The 17773-nt window shown below is 45.7% G+C and overlaps 1 protein-coding gene across 1 annotated transcript in view; it reads right to left on the bottom strand.

Annotated features, from left to right (window-relative positions):
• Positions 1–17132, bottom strand: part of jagn (jagunal) — an 85639-nt gene extending 68507 nt beyond the window's left edge. The window contains exon 1 of the mRNA XM_068346437.1: positions 16825–17132. Coding sequence (XP_068202538.1) covers positions 16825–17117 — 293 coding nt within the window. The 5' untranslated portion in view covers positions 17118–17132. The remainder of the gene's footprint in view (positions 1–16824) is intronic.
• Between the last annotated feature and the right edge of the window lie 641 nt (positions 17133–17773).

Below are 17773 nucleotides of genomic sequence, written 5' to 3'. Positions count from 1 at the left end.
ATTCCTTGAGAGACTCAGCGATCCTCCCAGGGGGCTGTAAAAGCCTCTGTGGGGCTGCCACACGGTCCTTGACCTTAACATGGTTAGACTACCACCCTTGCTATCCTGGCATAGCCATGGACAATGATTCTGACCACCTGACTCATAAATATACTAAAAACACACACCATAAAAACTAACTTCGACTTGCATCCCAGACTGTGGATGGCTGCAACAACCTTCACAGACAACCTGTGATACCAAGTTCAAGAAAAAGGCAAGGGTATATAATAAAAGGTTATAGGGTAGAGGCAGTAGTACCTTCTCCAACTACGACGCCGGAGGTAACATACGGACCCAGGGAACAACAGTCTTCATATTGGGTCTGTACTTCTTCAAGGTAACAATCTGCGAAGATTGACTTACTTCGCCAGAATGTCGCCTCCAAAATTGACTTCATCGACTTATTGTGTCTATACGCCATAGAAGTCGCCACAGCTTATACCTCATGTGGTTTGACCTTAAGGATTGGAAAGCTTTTCTCCTTACAGTTCTGGTGAGCTTCCCTTATTAAGTCCTTACTTAAGAATGCCAGAGCATTCTTTGATAAAGGTAAAGAAGGTTTTTTTTACCAAGCACCAGATGTTATCTGCTTGTCCTTTCAGGTTTTTGGTCGCCTACATATAAAATTTTAGAACTCTCACTGGACAAAGGCCTCTTTCCTTTTCCCGTCCTACTAAGTGAGATAACCCTGGAATGGTAAAGGATCTGGGCCAAGGTCGCGAAAGATTCTCGTTCTTAGCGAGAAAACCTAGCTGAGGAGAGCATATTGCATTATCTCCATTGAAGACCACCCTCTTGCTGATGGCTTGCAACTCTCCTATTCTCTTGGCTGTAGCCAACGCAACCAGGAATAGGGTCTTTTTAGTAAGATCCTTCCAAGAAGCCTTGTCGAGAGGTTCGAACCTGCTCGAGGTAAAAAACGCCAGGACTACATCCAGGTTCCAAGAGGGGGTTGGGCTGTCCTTTCTCTTAGCGGTCTCAAAAGATCTAATGAGATCCGAGAGATCCTTATTTCCTGACACATCAATATATCTGCGATGGAAGACGGAGGCTAGAATGCTGCGGTATCCCTTAATGGTCGATACTGCCAACTTTTCTTTCATTCGTAAATGCAACAGAAAATCTGCTATTTGGGTTAGAGGGGTACTGGAAGAGGAAAATTTGCTAATCCTGCACCATTCTCTAAACACGTCCCACTTAAGATTGGTACACCTTAATTGTGGATGTCCTTCTAGCTCTCGCGATAGCTCTTGCAGCTTCCCTCGAAAATCCCTTCGCTCTTGCCAGCTTTTCGATAGTCGACAGGCAGTTAGATTGAGAGCCAGGAGATTTTGATGGTACTGTACCTCTTTAAGTGTGGCCGTCTGAGTAGATTGTTCCGACATGGTAACGCTCTGGGGGTATCTACCAGCCACTCCATCACTTCCGCAATCCAAGGTCTCATGGGCCAAAACGGAGCTATCAGGGGCATGCGGGCGTTGTTCGACTCTCTGAACTTTTTCAGGACTCTGTCCAGGATCTTGAATGGGGGAAAAGCGTACACGTCTAGTCCATCCCACTCCATGAGAAAGGCATCCACTGCCACTGCTTCCTGGTCTGGGACTGAAGAGCAATAAACTGGTAACCTCTTTTTTGGGGGGGTTGCGAAAAGGTCTATTGAGGGTTCTCCCCACAGCATCCAAAGGCTGCTGCACACCTCGTGATGTAGGGTCCACTCTGTTGTGAGAACTTGTCTTCCTCTGCTGAGAAGATCCGCCCTGACGTTCTTCTCGCCCTCTATGAAGCGTGTTATCAGGGTTATATTCCTCGCTTTCGCCCACAGTAGGAGATCTTTTGCTGCCTCGTAAAGGGAATCTGAACGAGTGCCTCCCTGTTTCCTGATGTAGGCCAACGCTGTGGTATTGTCTGCGTTGACCTGAACTAACTTGCCCTGGACTTCCCTCTGGAAGTGCATTAGTACTAGATGAATAGCCACTAGTTCCTTGATATTTATATGCCATTCCTTCTGAAATTCTTTCCACAGACCCGAGATCTTGCCCTTCCCTAGTGTTGCACCCCACCCCATGTCTGATGCGTCTGAATACAACACTAGGTTGGGGTTCTTCTGTTGAAGTTCGAGGCCTTCTAGGAGTTTTTTGGGCTCGTCCCACCAACTCAAGTGATTCCTGATCCCCAGAGGAATCGGAATCCACGTCTCTAGGCCTTGGTCTCTTGTCCAAAATCTTGATAGATGGAATTTTAGTGGACGTAAATGAAGTCTTCCCAGGGATACGAATTGTTCGATCGAGGAGAGGGTACCCAGCAGACTCATCCATTCTCTTACCAAGCAGGTCCTTCTGTCTAGGAAGTGCTTCACTTTCCTTAGGCATTTTAGAATGCGTTTCGGGGCTGGAAAAGCCCGAAAAACCACTGATTGAATCTTCATCCCCAGGTAGATGATGTTTTCTGAAGGTGTCAGTTGTGATTTGGCCAGATTTACAACCAGACCTAGCTGTTGCGTCATGGACATTGTAACTTGAAGATCCTCCAGACACTTTTCTTGCAACCTGGCTCTGATTAGCCAGTCATCCAGGTACATTGATATCCGTACCTCTTTTAGATGTAGCCAGCGAGCCACGTTGGAAACCACTCGAGTGAAAACGTATGGAGCCGTGCTCAGTCTAAAACAAAGTGCTTTGAACTGATAAGTAGTTGCATGGTAAACGAATCTCAGATATTTTCTGTAGTTCAGGTGACTTGGGACGTGAAAATATGCGTCCTGCAGATCTATTGACACCATCCAGTCTCCTTGTCTGGTGTCTGCTAGGACTGATGCAATGTCTCCATGGCAAACTTGACTTTGCTTACAAACTTGTTCAGAGGACTTACGTCCAGAAAAGGTCTCCAACCCCCGGAGTTCTTTGGAACTAGAAAAAGTCTGTTGTAAAAACCCTCCGAAGAGGGGTCCTCTACTACTTCTATCGCTGCTTTTGACAGCATCTGGTTGACCTGCTCTTGAAGAGCTGCTGCCTTGCTCCCCGAGTATGTTGCTGTCAACTCTATGGGTTCTGACGAAAGAGGAGGCCTTCTTAGGAAGGAGATCTTGTAACCCTCCTTCAAGACATCGACAGTCCAGTCGTCCGCTCCCATTTGGCTCCACTCTTGCCAATAGTGGGATAACCTGGCTCCCACTTGTCTGGAGGTTGTAAGGCCCACTTTCTTGTTTTTGGTTGCTGCTTTGTAAATTTATGAGGTTGTCCTCCAGCAGCAATTCTCTGATTTCCTCTCGACAGGGGCCTCCCATGAAAGGGCTGGTGTGTGGGAGGAGCTTTGTTGGCAGTCCTGGTAATAAGGTCTTGTGTCGCTTGTTGCGCAAGAGCTGCCGACAAGTCCTTCACTACATCAGAAGGGAAGAGATGATCACTTAAAGGAACATACAATAGCTCTGATTTCTGAGCGAAAGTCAATCCTGACGACAGGAAAGAACACAGCATAGCTCTCTTCTTAATAACTTCTGCCCTGAAAAGGGCGGAAAGTTCAACGGTCCCATCCCTCACGGCTTTATCGAGACAGGCAATAAGGTACATGTGTGCCTCATTCTTTTCATCTGTGACCTCTGCGAGGGCTCCGAGAGTCCAGCCCATCAAGCTGAAGACCTCGATAGTTCTGAAGATGCCCTTCAGCAAGTGATCCATCTCCGACGTGGACCACATCACTTTAGCTTTGGTCATGGCTGATCTACGTGAGGCGTCAATGAGTCTGGAGAAGTCCCCCTGGGAGGAGGCAGGAACTCCCAAACCGAGAACCTCCCCAGTCTCATACACCACTGGATCTGGAGGCCAGTCTAGTAGGGGGGGGAGAGGAAAAGGTAGTCTTTCCTTGATCCTTTCTCTTAAGAATCCACTCGTTCAGAGTCGAGAAAGCTCTCTTGACCGATCTGGCTAGCACAGTTTTCTTAAAAGAGGAAGGTTTCTGGGGTCTCCCTTCAAAAACTGCGAGGGCGGGCTTTGAGGTACAGCCTGAGTAAAGTCCTCCGGATATAAGTCTGCTAGCACAGCCAGTAATCTCTTGAGATTAGCTGCATGAAGTGTTTCCTGCGTTTCCCCCTCAGAGATCTCCTCTAAAGGGAGAGTGATCTCCGAAGAAGAATGAGTGGGAGAAACACGCGCCTCGTCTTGTCTATTCTCGTCCTGCATGCTTCCAGCATGTTGTGATAGATCGTCAAGCATGAATCCAGAATGCTGCGAGGAAGCGTCATGCTTGCGTGCGTCCTGCAAGCAATCAGCATGTTGCGAGGGAGAGTCATGCTCGCGTGCGTCCAGCATGCTGCGAGGAAGCGTCAACTATGCGTTTAGCATGCTGCGGAGGAATGTCCTGCTCGCATGCGTCCAGCATGCCGCGAGAGAGCGTCAACTATGCGTCCAGCATGCTGCGGGGAAAAATCTTCATTGCATGCGTCCAGCATGCCGCGAGGGAGCGTCAAGAACCTTGCCCCCTCCCGTAACGCGTCCAGATCGCTGCGAGGGAGCGTCGACGAGCGCTGCAGTTTCTTGCTGGCTGTTCGCGCCTCGCTCCGATCTTATTCCTTTTCTAGGCCTGTCGATGTCCTTAGGTTCATTCTTGCGAGCTTCCTCTGTTTGAGACTTATAAGCATCAAACACGGATGTAATTGACAGTTGAAGCTCTGAAAGCCCTGTTGCTTGTGGCGCGTCCTGCATGCGTCCAGTCTGCTGCGAGGGAGCGTCGCGATTTCTATCGCTACCTGAACTGCGCTCTGATCGCTGCAAGGGAGCGTCTAAAGTTTCGGAAACCCTTACTGGGGTCTTCTGGCCAAGAGGAGAAGTCCCTTGCGACATCTCCCAATCTGGGGGAGGAGAAGCATGAACCGATGTAAAGCGCACATCTTCTTCCTCCGACGAACTATGTGTCCTACATAACTGCTTAGGCGCGGACACGTCGTTTTCCTCCGACAGGAAGATTTCCGGCGAGCTCCAATTGCTGCACAATGGTTGCTGGAATTTAACAGGGGACCTATGTCTCTTGAGAGGTCTCGAAAGAAGAGTTTGACGCCAACCGCGTCTTGGTCTTGCGTCTTCCAACGAAGACAAACACTTTCTCATCTCGCCTTTCCTGCGGCGAGGGGGAGTGTCCTGGGATGCGTCAACAGGATGGCTCGAGGGGACGTCCGTTCGCTGTTTAACGTCTCTCACCTCCCTTAGCCTGTCGACTTTCCTTCTCCCAGGGGTTGGGGAACATGGAAGAGGTCCAGGGCTAGGAGTGTGACAGACACGAACGGACGCACCCTCCACTGCACTATCACTATCCCCAAACTTGTGTTGTAAACTACGCACTGTCCCCCACATCACTTCCTTATCCGAAGTAAGGGATTGCACTTTTACAACCAAGGCCGATATTGCAGCCATAACATCCTTCAAAGAAGGCTCACTTACCTCCGACACCGTAGCAGGGTCTGGTACTACACCCTTAGGATTAGGAATAGGAATATTAGTTTCACGCAAATTAGAAGCGACATGACTATCGGAAGACCTATTAGAAATAACACTTGACGATCTAGCTCTCCTCAGTCTGTCCTTCTCCAATCGCTTAACATAGCGATCATACTCCTTCCATTCTCTATCAGATAAAGACTCACATTCATTGCATCTGTCATTAATAGAACACTCATGCCCTCTGCAACTCTTACATATTGAGTGGGGATCAAGCGAAGCCTTTGGAAGGCGAGTCTTGCACCCCTTAACACACCTTCTAATCACAGAGTCAGCCATTTTGAAAACTAGAGAAAATAGTTAACCAACTATCCAGGTAAAAAAAACCAACAAAGTCTATCTTAACCGAGTGAAAAGTCAAAAGGGAAAAATGTTATTTTCATTAGTAAAATAAATTTTTGAATATACTTACCCGATAATCATGTAGCTGTCAACTCCGTTGCCCGACAGAATTCTACGGGAGGGATACGCCAGCTATCACTATACTAGAAGGGGGTGTACTCACCAGCGCCACCTGTGGCCAGGTACTGCAGTACTTCTTGTTGACACCACCTCACTTTTTCCTCGGTCCACTGGTTCTCTATGGGGAGGAAGGGCGGGTCAATTAAATCATGATTATCGGGTAAGTATATTCAAAAATTTATTTTACTAATGAAAATAACATTTTTCAATATTAAACTTACCCGATAATCATGTAGCTGATTCACACCCAGGGGGGTGGGTGAAAACCAGTGTACATGACTAAAGGATAGCTAAGTATCCCGTATTTCATATAATCAGTTATTTCAGAATAACAATGAAATAATAAGTACCTGGTAAGGAAGTCGACTTGAACCGTTACTCTGCCTTTATTAAGTTCGTCTTCCTTACTGAGCGCAGCGTTCCTCTTAGGAGGCTGAATCAACTCTAAGGTGCTAAAGTATATAGGGCTGCAACCCCTACTAAAGGACCTCTACACAACCTCTAACCCAGGCGCTTCTCAAGAATGAATTGACCACCCGCCAAATCAAAAGGATGCGGAAGGCTTCTTAGCCTACCGTAACAACCATAAAAACAACAATAAAAGCATTCAAGAGAAAGGTTAAAAAAGGTTATGGGATTAAGGGAATGTAGTGGCTGAGCCCTCACCTACTACTGCACTCGCTGCTACGAATGGTCCCAGGGTGTAGCAGTTCTCGTAAAGAGACTGGACATCTTTAAGATAAAATGATGCAAACACTGACTTGCTCCTCCAATAAGTTGCATCCATTATGCTCTGCAGAGAACGGTTCTTATTAAAGGCCATCGAAGTGGCTACGGCTCTCACTTCGTGGGTCCTTACCTTCAGCAAAGCAAGGTCTTCCTCCTTCATATGAGAATGGGCTTCTCTAATCAGAAGCCTTATATAATACGAAAGTCCGTTTTTGGACATGGGCATCGAAGGTTTCTTGATTGCACACCATAAGGCTTCTGACTGTCCTCGTATAGGTTTTGACCTATTAAGATAATATTTCAGAGCTCTGACAGGGCAAAGAACTCTTTCTAGCTCGTTACCTACCATGTTGGAAAGGCTAGGAATTTCAAACGATCTAGGCCAAGGACGTGAAGGAAGTTCATTCTTAGCTAAAAATCAGAGCTGTAAAGAACATGTTGCAGATTCGGATGTGAACCCAATGTTCTTGCTGAAGGCATGAACCTCACTGACTCTTTTAGCTGTTGCAAGGCAGACGAGGAAAAGAGTCTTGAGGGTAAGGTCCTTGAAGGAAGCTGACTGGAGAGGTTCGAACCTAGGCGACATAAGGAACCTTAAGACTACGTCTAGATTCCAGCCTGGAGTGGGTAAACGACGTTCTTTAGCAGTCTCAAAAGACTTAAGGATGTCTTGAAGGTCCTTGTTGGAAGAAAGGTCCAAACCTCTGTGGCGGAGAACTGAAGCCAACATACTCCTGTACCCTTTAATCGTAGGAGCCGAAAGGGATCTCTCATTCCTTAGATGTAATAGGAAGTCAGCTATTTGGGTTACAGAGGTATTGGTGGATGAAACTGCATTGGCTCTACACCAGCTCCGGAAGACTTCCCACTTGGATTGGTAGACTCTACGAGTGGATACCCTCCTTGCTCTGGCAATCGCACTGGCTGCCTCCTTCGAAAAGCCTCTAGCTCTAGCGAATCTTTCGACAGTCTGAAGGCAGTCAGCCGAAGAGCGTGGAGGTTTGGGTGCAACTTGTCTACGTGAGGTTGACGTAGAAGGTCCACTCTTAGAGGAAGAGTCCTGGGGATGTCGACCAGCCATTGTAGTACCTCTGTGAACCATTCTCTTGCAGGCCAAAGGGGAGCAACCAGCGTCAGCCGTGTCCCTTCGTGCGAGATGAACTTTTGAATGACTCTGTTGATGATCTTGAACGGTGGGAATGCGTAAAGGTCGAGATGGGACCAATTCAGCAGAAAAGCATCCACATGAACTGCTGCTGGGTCTGGAACTGGGGAACAGTACAAAGGAAGTCTCTTGGTCATGGAGGTGGCAAACAGATCTATTGTAGTCTGACCCCACAAGGTCCAAATTCTGTTGCACACGCTCTTGTGAAGGGTCCATTCCGTGGGGATGACCTGATCTTTTCTGCTTAGGCGATCTGCTGAGACGTTCATGTTGCCCTGAATGAACCTCGTTACTAGGGTGAGGTTTAGACTTCTTGACCAAATGAGGAGGTCCCTTGCGATCTCGTACAGGTTCCTCGAATGGGTCCCTCCCTGCTTGGAGATGTAAGCTAAGGCTGTGGTGTTGTCGGAGTTCACCTCCACCACCTTGCCTAGCAGGAGGGACTTGAAGTTCAATAGGGCCAAATGAACTGCCAGGAGCTCCTTGCAGTTGATGTGGAGCGTTACCTGTTCCTTGTTCCACGTTCCCGAGCATTCCTGTCCGTTCAAGGTCGCGCCCCAGCCCGAGTCTGATGCATCCAAGAAGAGATGAAGATTGGGGGTCTGAATCGCTAACGATAGGCCCTCTTTGAGAAGGAGGTTGGACTTCCACCACAAGAGAGTGGTCTTCATCTCTTTGGTGACCGGGATAGAGACTGCTTCGAGCGTCAAATCCTTGTCCCAATGAGCTGCTAGATGGAATTGAAGAGGGCGGAGGTGGAGTCTCCCTAACTCGACGAACAGGGCTAACGATGACAGGGTCCCTGTGAGACTCATCCACTGTCTCACCGAGCAACTGCTCCTCTTCAGCATGCTCAGGATGCAATCTAGGGCTTGGCTTAACCTTGGGGCCGATGGAAAAGCCCGAAAATCCTGACTCCGAATCTCCATTCCCAGGTAAACAATGGATTGGGAGGGAATGAGCTGGGACTTTTCGAAGTTGACTAGCAGACCCAGTTCCTTGATCAAGTCCAAAGTCCAGTTGAGACTCTCCAGACAGCGACGACTCGTGGAGGCTCTCAACAGCCAGTCGTCTAAGTAAAGGGAGGCTCTGATGTCGGATAAGTGGAGGAATTTTGCAATATTCCTCATCAGAAGCGTAAACACCATAGGAGCTGTGCTTAGGCCAAAACACAGGGCTTGGAATTGGTACACAACCTTTCCAAAAACGAATCTCAGGAAAGGTTGGGAGTCTGGATGAATAGGAACGTGAAAGTATGCGTCTTTCAGATCCAACGAGACCATCCAGTCCTCCTTCCTGACCGTTGCTAGGACCGACTTCGTCGTCTCCATAGTGAACGTCTGCTTGGTGACATAAGCATTGAGCGCGCTGACGTCCAGCACCGGTCTCCAACCTCCTGTCTTCTTGGCCACCAGAAAGAGACGGTTGTAGAAGCCCGGGGATTGATGGTCCCGGACTATAACCACTGCCTTCTTCTGTAACAGGAGCGACACCTCCTGGTGCAACGCTAGCCTCTTGTCCTTTTCCTTGTAGTTGGGAGAGAGGTTGATGGGAGAAGTGGTCAGAGGGGGTTTGCGGCAGAATGGTATCCTGTAACCCTCCCTCAGCCACCTGACAGACTGGGCGTCTGCACCTCTCTTTTCCCAAGCTTGCCAGAAGATCTTGAGTCTGGCTCCTACTGCTGTCTGGAGAGGAGGAGAGTCAGTGTTTGCCTTGAGAAGTCTTGGAACCTTTCCTAGACTTGCTCCTGGAAGAGTCTGGACGGGAGCTTCCTCGGCTGGGGGCTCTACCACGAAAGGGCGGAATATACCTCGTAGCAGGCGTATCAGCAACTGGGGTGCGGTAAGTCCTGGGGACTGAGGGAGCAACCTTAGTCTTACGAGCTGAAGAGGCCACAAGATCATGAGTGTCTTTCTGAATCATTGCCGCAGACAAGTCCTTGATAAGTTCTTCGGGAAACAAGAACTTAGAAAGCGGAGCGAAAAGGAGTTGAGACCTTTGACAAGGTGTGATGCTGGAAGAAAGGAAGGTACAAAGTTGCTCCCTTTTCTTAAGAACTCCTGACACAAAAATTGAAGCAAGCTCGCCAGATCCATCCCTAATAGCTTTATCCATGCAGGACATTAAAAGCATGGCCGAGTCTTTGTCCGCAGGGGAGGTCTTCTTGCTAAGGGCCCCCAGGCACCAGTCTAGAAAATTGAACATCTCAAAGGCACGAAATACACCCTTTAGTAAGTGGTCTAGATCGGAGAAGGTCCAGCAAACCTTAGAGCGCCTCATTGCTGTTCTACGAGGAGAGTCGACCAAACTCGAGAAGTCAGGCTGGGCAGAGGCAGGTACTCCCAAGCCTGGTTCCTCTCCTGTGGCATACCATACGCCCGCTTTAGAAGTGAGCTTAGTCGGTGGGAACATAAAGGAAGTCTTCCCTAGTTGCTGCTTAGACTGCAACCACTCCCCTAAAATTCTTAAAGCTCTCTTAGAGGACCTTGCAAAGACGAGCTTAGTATATGTTGACTTGACAGGCTGCATGCCCAGCGAAAACTCAGATGGCGGAGAGCGGGGGGTAGCAGAGACAAAATGGTCCGGGTATACCTCTCTGAAAAGAGCCAGGACCTTACGAAAGTCAATAGGTGGAGGAGAAGACTTGGATTCTTCCACGTCTGATGAGGGATCCAGGTGCGCAGCTTCCTCATCAGAAACCTCATCACCAGAGTGTAGCGAAGTGAGAGGTAATGGAACAGTGGTATGCTGAACAGCAGAATCTGAACAAGCGGGTGCAACAACGCTTGTGGTTTCATCGGCAAGTCTCTGTTGATGAGATAAAACCTGAGGTTCAGGCTGCAAAGGCTGGTCAAAAAGAGTAGCGGAAGGTAGGCGCATGGGTTGAGGAGGCTGACTCCTGGCATGAGTGTCTTGACTCAAGAGTTGCGCTTGCTGTAAGGGTTGCGGATGCGCAGTAGCAGGTTCCTGAGGAACGAGTTGAGGTTCCTGAGGTGTGAGCTGCGAGAGTTGAGGTAGAGGCTGCGCAGAACGCAGTTCTTGTCTCGCGAGTTGAGGTTCCTGAGGCGCAAGGCTAAGGTGTTGAGGCTCTCGCCTTGAGGAGGGTTGAGGTCGCTGCAGCGAGTGCTGAGGTGGCTGCCTCATGGATGGAAGAGGTTGTCGTACCTCAACAGATTGTTGCCTCGCTGGTGGAACCGCAAGCGGAAGCGGAGGAAGAAAGGCATAAGCTTCCTGCTCCCATTGTTGAGGTTGCCTTAAGGAAGGCGGAGGTAGCTGCACACCGCTGGAAACTGGCAACTCAGTACGCAGTAAGGTATCCTGAGGAGCCTCAACTTCGTACGCCTGGCAGACTGGACTGCGGTTAGGCGGAGCGAACGCAGGAGGAGGCGTAACCTTCTCAGCCTGACACTCACGCATTAAGACTGCAAGCTGTGACTGCATGGACTGCAGCACAGTCAACTTGGGGTCGACAGACGCTAAGGTCTGCTGAGGCAAAGCCTTAACAGAAGATGAGGTCTGTTGCGGCATCACCTTACCCCTCTTAGGAGGAGTGCAGTCACCTGATGACTGGGGAGAGTCAGAGCTAATCCAATGACTGCAACCAGGTTGAGCTCTTGAGGTCTGGACTTTGCGTTTGAGAGGTCTTGAGACCTGAGTCCAGCGTTTTCTCCCTGACAATTCTTCAGCAGACGAGTAAAAGACGGGCTCAATCGTCTGCGGGTGGGAGTGACGGTCTTTGTAAGACACGCCCGCAACCACCGAGGATACTTCTGTGCGCCGATCAAGGCCTGCCGAACCCTTTTGCCCTTCGACATTGCTTCTCCCCTGGGCTTGGGAGTTTGCAAGAGGTCCCGGACTGGGAGGACGACTGGCACGCACAGAAGTACCCTCACGCACCACACTGACACTGACACTAGCACTTGGCACTGCACTGACACTAGCACTTGTCACAGCACTGGCACTATTACCTCCCACTGCACTTTTGACCTTAAGTTCCTTGACTTCGGCCATAAGAGACTTATGATCACTAACCACCGATTCCACTTTGTCACCTAAAGCCTGAATGGCACGCAAAACAACAGACATATCAGGTTGAGGGCAAATAGTAGGTTCGGGGGTAGCCACTACAGGGGGAGGAAAAGGTAGGGGATCATGAGGTGAGGAAAAAAGTGAAGAGCGAGAAGAACTCCTCCTAACTCTCTCTCTCTCTAACTTGGTTGAATATTTCAAGAATCGGACAAATTCAAGTTCCGAAAGTCCGGCGCATTCCTCACATCGATCTTCCAACTGACAGGGTCTTTCCCTACAGTCAGAACAAGCGGTGTGAGGATCTACCGAGGCCTTCGGAATACGCCTATTACAAGACCTACATCGTCTATGGGGAGGGGCTTGTGAAATGTCAGACATCTTGAATCAAAGAGTTAGCCAAGGGGGATTCCAAATCAAGCAAAAAGATCGTTAACCATTAATCAGAACTAAATAAAAGCTATCTAAGCTAATATAGAAGTTTTCCAGTATAGCGACAGCCGAAATCTGAGAGAAATACTTCACCAAAAGCCGTGAACAATACTCCAAGATCATAAGCGTATCCCATGAATGTCTTGCCGGAAGCACGACAGAGGAAAAAGTGAGGTGGTGTCAACAAGAAGTACTGCAGTACCTGGCCACAGGTGGCGCTGGTGAGTACACCCCCTTCTAGTATAGTGATAGCTGGCGTATCCCTCCCGTAGAATTCTGTCGGGCAACGGAGTTGACAGCTACATGATTATCGGGTAAGTTTAATATTGAAAATCCAAAAATCAGCGAAAGCCATCAACAATAAATCAAACAATGGGTACTTCACCAAATTTGTAGATAAAGCAAACCCACAACGTAGCGAATTTCCGACGTGTTGCTCAAACGACGGCAGGGAATTTCTGAGGACTTATGGGAATGGTTCTAGTTACCTAGTTAGAGGGCACACAGGTATGACCACCTGCTCACCTGTTGGTGATTGCCGCAAATTTTGAATTTCTGCCGTGCGCGCGACAAATCGGCGGGATTAAGCTATATATATGTAACTACCAGGGAAGTTACATATTTAAAAACACTTCTTCAGAATAGATTGATCACCAAAAATTTTGAAAGACTTTCTCAATAAGCCAATCATTTGTGCAATTGAAGAAAACGATTTTTCTTAAAAGCTGCAGCTGCTTTACAAGTTGACAATTAAGCTCATCTAGTCAACATGATTCTACAGAAGAATTAATTGTGGTAATGACTCGATTACTTATCACGGGTACCAAAAACAATAACAATGTTCCCACTGGGGCCCCTCCTCTTTTTTTTTTCTAGATACAGTACGTATAGGTTTAGAGAATGTTATCAGGAAGTCCTAGCTGAGTTAAAGGATTTAAAACCTGTTTATGCAAAGCAAAAATCCAAAAGGTCTGGTATCATCACCTAGATTACATTAGGTTAGTTATGGTTGGTATAAAAATAAACACTTCTTAAACATTAATCAGCTCCTCTTAATCCTCTTGGTCTATTTGTTGCCATATTATTGAATAGAGGGTAAAAACCTTAACATGAATAGTGTAACCAATGCTTTGTTCCGAGGCTTTGATTTTCCATTATAATTTAGATCTTAAGTGACATCAATAAGAGAATTTGATGGCAAACAAATTAATTACCATAATCTATGAAATAGAGTAAATGGATATTTCCCTTATATTCTACATCACAGACTATGTTGATTTGGTTCACTTTGAAATGGAATTTCAAAATAATTTTTATTATCATTTACAAATACACTTTTCAATATACAGTTTACCACCTGCTACCACTGTCAGAGGTATGGACATTTTGGAAAAGATTGCAAGTCTAAGAATGATGATAAAGTCTGCGGGAAATGTTCAGGGAGACATTCCACCAGGGAGTGTAATTCGCAAGTGTCAAAGTGTATAAACTGCACAAAGTTAAACAACCAAGTGACCACACAGTAAATTCTGGAGACTGCAATGCTTATGACTTGGAATTGAATAGACTAGCAGAAAATACTGATCATGGTTACTAAGGATGTCATAAACTGTGGCTATGTAATTATACAATCTGTAGGTAATAAGACTGTTCAAATTCGAGAATTGATAAACGAGAAATATTTGGATAAGCTAGCATTATCTGAAACATGGTTAAATAACTTGGACAAGGCAAAGATCACTGAAATGATGCCCCCAACACATGCCTTCTTTCACATACCGAGAGAAGGTAGGTCTGGTGTGGGTGTCAGACTCTTTATTCATAAAAGTTACTCAAATCTAAAAATGTTGAAAAGAATTAGTGTAACAAGCTTGGAATATATAGAAATAAAATTTACGCCAAAAAACAGAAAAATATCCTTTGTAAACAATACGTGATCTGAAATGATAAATACTCTGAACGAACAAGGTAAAACAACAGCGGAGGTCCTGTACAAGTAGGGTTCTCCTGCTATATGGGACTGGAAAAGCAGCCATCAAAGTAAAGTAAGTAAAGTATCTAAAACATTTTCCCATATGCCAGCCACAAAATCTAGTCTAGCCTAAATCAACAACAATCTCTGCTTGCACAGTACAGTACTTCAGCAGCCAAGCATTCAATTAGGTTAGCAACTGATTGTATCACTTGACACTTGTCAGTCAAAAATACTATTTTGTTAGGTGTCGGACAGAGGGATATGCCATTTTGTCGGGACCACCTTAGTTTTCTTCCTTAGGCTATTTCTTTCCCTTTCTTCTAAATTTGGTACTATATAATTTCCCTTTTCTATTCCTTGCTCCTTACATGAATGTTAAGATTATAGGTGTCTAGTTTCAGTTCTAATGTCACCTGAAAAGATGCTCGTAAAAACGTCAACTGGGCAAACACACCACCTCAACATGATGCCCAACCCTAGCTTTAACCTCCCAGTAAAGCTTAAACTAGGTGACCAAGGTAAGGACTTGATCTGCGTACATGGCTGCTGCAATTCCTTTATTCTTTTTTTCTTTTCACTAAGCTTTTGACAGTAAAGCAGGAAACGGGCGAGGTTTTCTGTCTCTGCTTTGCACAGCTTACCCTCGACACTTAATCCCTGATATGTTTTTCTTACAGTTTTTTCTAGCTCTATACATTATAATAGAATCTGACCTGCTATCATAAAACATTTCTTCTTATTAATCTTTTTCCTTTTCATTCATTTCAAAACTTTTCTTACAATCGTATCATTCATAACCATTTTTCATGTGTCTCCAAGTCCCTTCCATCCATATACCCATACAATATTAATTCTATCTCTATTTACTTCATCAAATATTTTCTAGAGCCCATTTCTTTCCTCTTATTTCCCTTTCAGTTACCTTAGCTTTCCTCCTACTTTCCAGGTCTTTATTTCCGACGCTCCTATATTCCCCCGGAAGAATAGCTACTGCTTCATGTGGTGGGGCCCAAAAAAATTTCTACCTACTCTATTGTTTAATTGCATTAGTCTTTTATCTCACTTTCTATGACACTTAAAATCAAACTCCCATATATCAATGATATGGTCACATTTTTCGGAGCCTTTGTATAACAACGGCCAGTTCCTCCTGCGTGCATAGAAAAGGGGAATTTTCTTTCAATTTTCTAGTCCATAAGAAGTGGCAACTTAAAATCAGTTTTTTTTTTTTTTTTTTTTGCAAAACCTCTATAAAAGATCACCACCTAATTTAAACTTCCCCACCTAACCTAATCTACAAGCAGTGTCCTTACCTACTTAGCTAAAGGGGGGTAATGCCTCCCCTGCAATCCCCATTAGACTGCCGTATTCATTAGCAAGCCGTCATCATCCATACAAGTGACCACTATCATACTTACACCCCCAGGAGCCTTTGTATATCAGCGGCCAGTTCCTCTCGCGTTCATTAAAAATGGTAATCAACTAAACCGAAACTTTCCCCCCTATCCTAACCTACAAGACCTGTCCTTACCTACTTACCTAACGGAGGGGGAGGGGGCTAACGCCACCCCCTTACACTGCCGTATTGTAAGTTATACATAATAATACATACAGGTGGCCGGTATCATACATACACCCCACCCCCATTTTTCCAATATGTTTTCCCTATCAATATAACATGGTAGCAATTTCCTATAGTAGAGTATGTTAAGTTTAAGGGTTTCATTGTAGTGTATTACAGGTCAATGTAACCTAGGAAATCAACTACTTTTTCTTCCACTTTCTCTACTTATTGTTTCTTGAACATATTTCTTCTCCCCTCTAACCTCTACTTCTAAGTATTTTATATTTTCTGTTACTATGTACAATGAGAAAATACTTGGCACTATCGGCCAGTTTAGGTAAAGGGAGGATTATCGGTATTATCGTAGCCAATGAGTGAAGCACAGCATCCAAGGTTGGGTTAGGAAGACTTGCAGGGTTCAATGTTTGCATATCTTTCATTGTAAAAGTCTACACTACCTGTAAACTAATCTTGCAGACAGCAAACTAAACTACAGTTATTTCATCCTGGATACGGTAGTGCAACTGACACCATTACATTGGTTGTTCACGAATTATTCAAAGAATATCCTAAGCAACAACCAATTATCTAGAACAACTTACTATGCTAAATAAAAGGGCCAGAAAATGTTAAGTCTTATTAATATTCATTAATTTTACTCAGTGCCTCGTCTAACAGGGTTTAGAATCAAGCGATTAGCCAATCTATGCTATTGCAAGAGCTTATCCTCAGCTAAGTAACATCTGTTGATTCAGTCAGGGCCTAATGTCACGCAATTTTCAACAATGTGACGTTACTGCAGTAAAACAAGGGTACAAAAGAGCGTGGGAAAACATAATTGGGATGCCATAGAGCGGCGGCTGCCAGGAATACTGGTCACCTGGGCACTGTGGCACCACAGCAGGAGGAGGGCTGGCAGAGTAGGGCATCGTGTTACACCTACCTAATCTGGTAATGAGTGGCTACGGTCTCACGATGCACGAAATCGGTGCCGTCTGTACCGGTCACCATAGGCCCATCTCTGGAAGCCATCCTTGGCGTTTTAGGACTCCCAGGATTCTCAAACGCCCCTCCTCCCCCTTTTGCTCTCCTGACAGAGACGGAGTGCGAGTGAGGTGCACCGACGGGTGTCGCACTATGGAGTTGACTGTGCCACACTTCCACCAACACTGCTGCAACAACTGTATCGTCACCTAGCGGCTGATCCTCCAACAAAAACAACAATGATGTCGTCATCAGCCGTGGCCCGTGGATGATATTATACGAAGTAATCTTTAAATTGCAATTGTTGAGATTCCTTTCACTAGATGACAACCATAGGCCTATTCGGACGGTTTAGATATTTTACAATATGTATTGTTTTCTCATAAAAAAAAGAAATACTGCCCACGGGTAAGTACCTTTTACTAGCTTACCTGTAATCACATATTTTTTTTAAGGGCTATGATCTTATTAAATTATAATCCCGCAAAAAGAATTACTAACAAATACATAACTGCAATACTGAATGAGATTCAGAGAGTGAATAAAAAAATACACATTAAAGGATTAGAAATTAGAATGACTTCTGTGGTATGAACTAAGGAAGAGCTGGTGTAAAGGTTGAATATAGATGAATATACGAGGAGCAAAAGATAGGGTCTTGATGGTGAACGCAGCATTGATAATGATTACTAAAATTAAATCACTGATATTTATAGATGTCGTGTTCCCCACGGGAATGAAATAAAGGGTAGCTTAGATTGGAGATCCTGATGAAGTTTACTGTAAGTTAATCATATAAAAGTCAGATGCGTTAATAATTAGCAAAAGAAAGAAGAGGTTAGAGTAAAAGTGGAGAACAGGTCAGTAGATATAGATAAGGAGTATAGGTATCTGGGAAAATAGTACAC

This window comes from Palaemon carinicauda, chromosome 22 (genome assembly GCF_036898095.1).
Source record: "Palaemon carinicauda isolate YSFRI2023 chromosome 22, ASM3689809v2, whole genome shotgun sequence".
Classification (NCBI taxonomy): Eukaryota; Metazoa; Arthropoda; class Malacostraca; order Decapoda; family Palaemonidae; genus Palaemon; species Palaemon carinicauda.
This window is presented reverse-complemented; position numbering and strand designations above follow the sequence as displayed.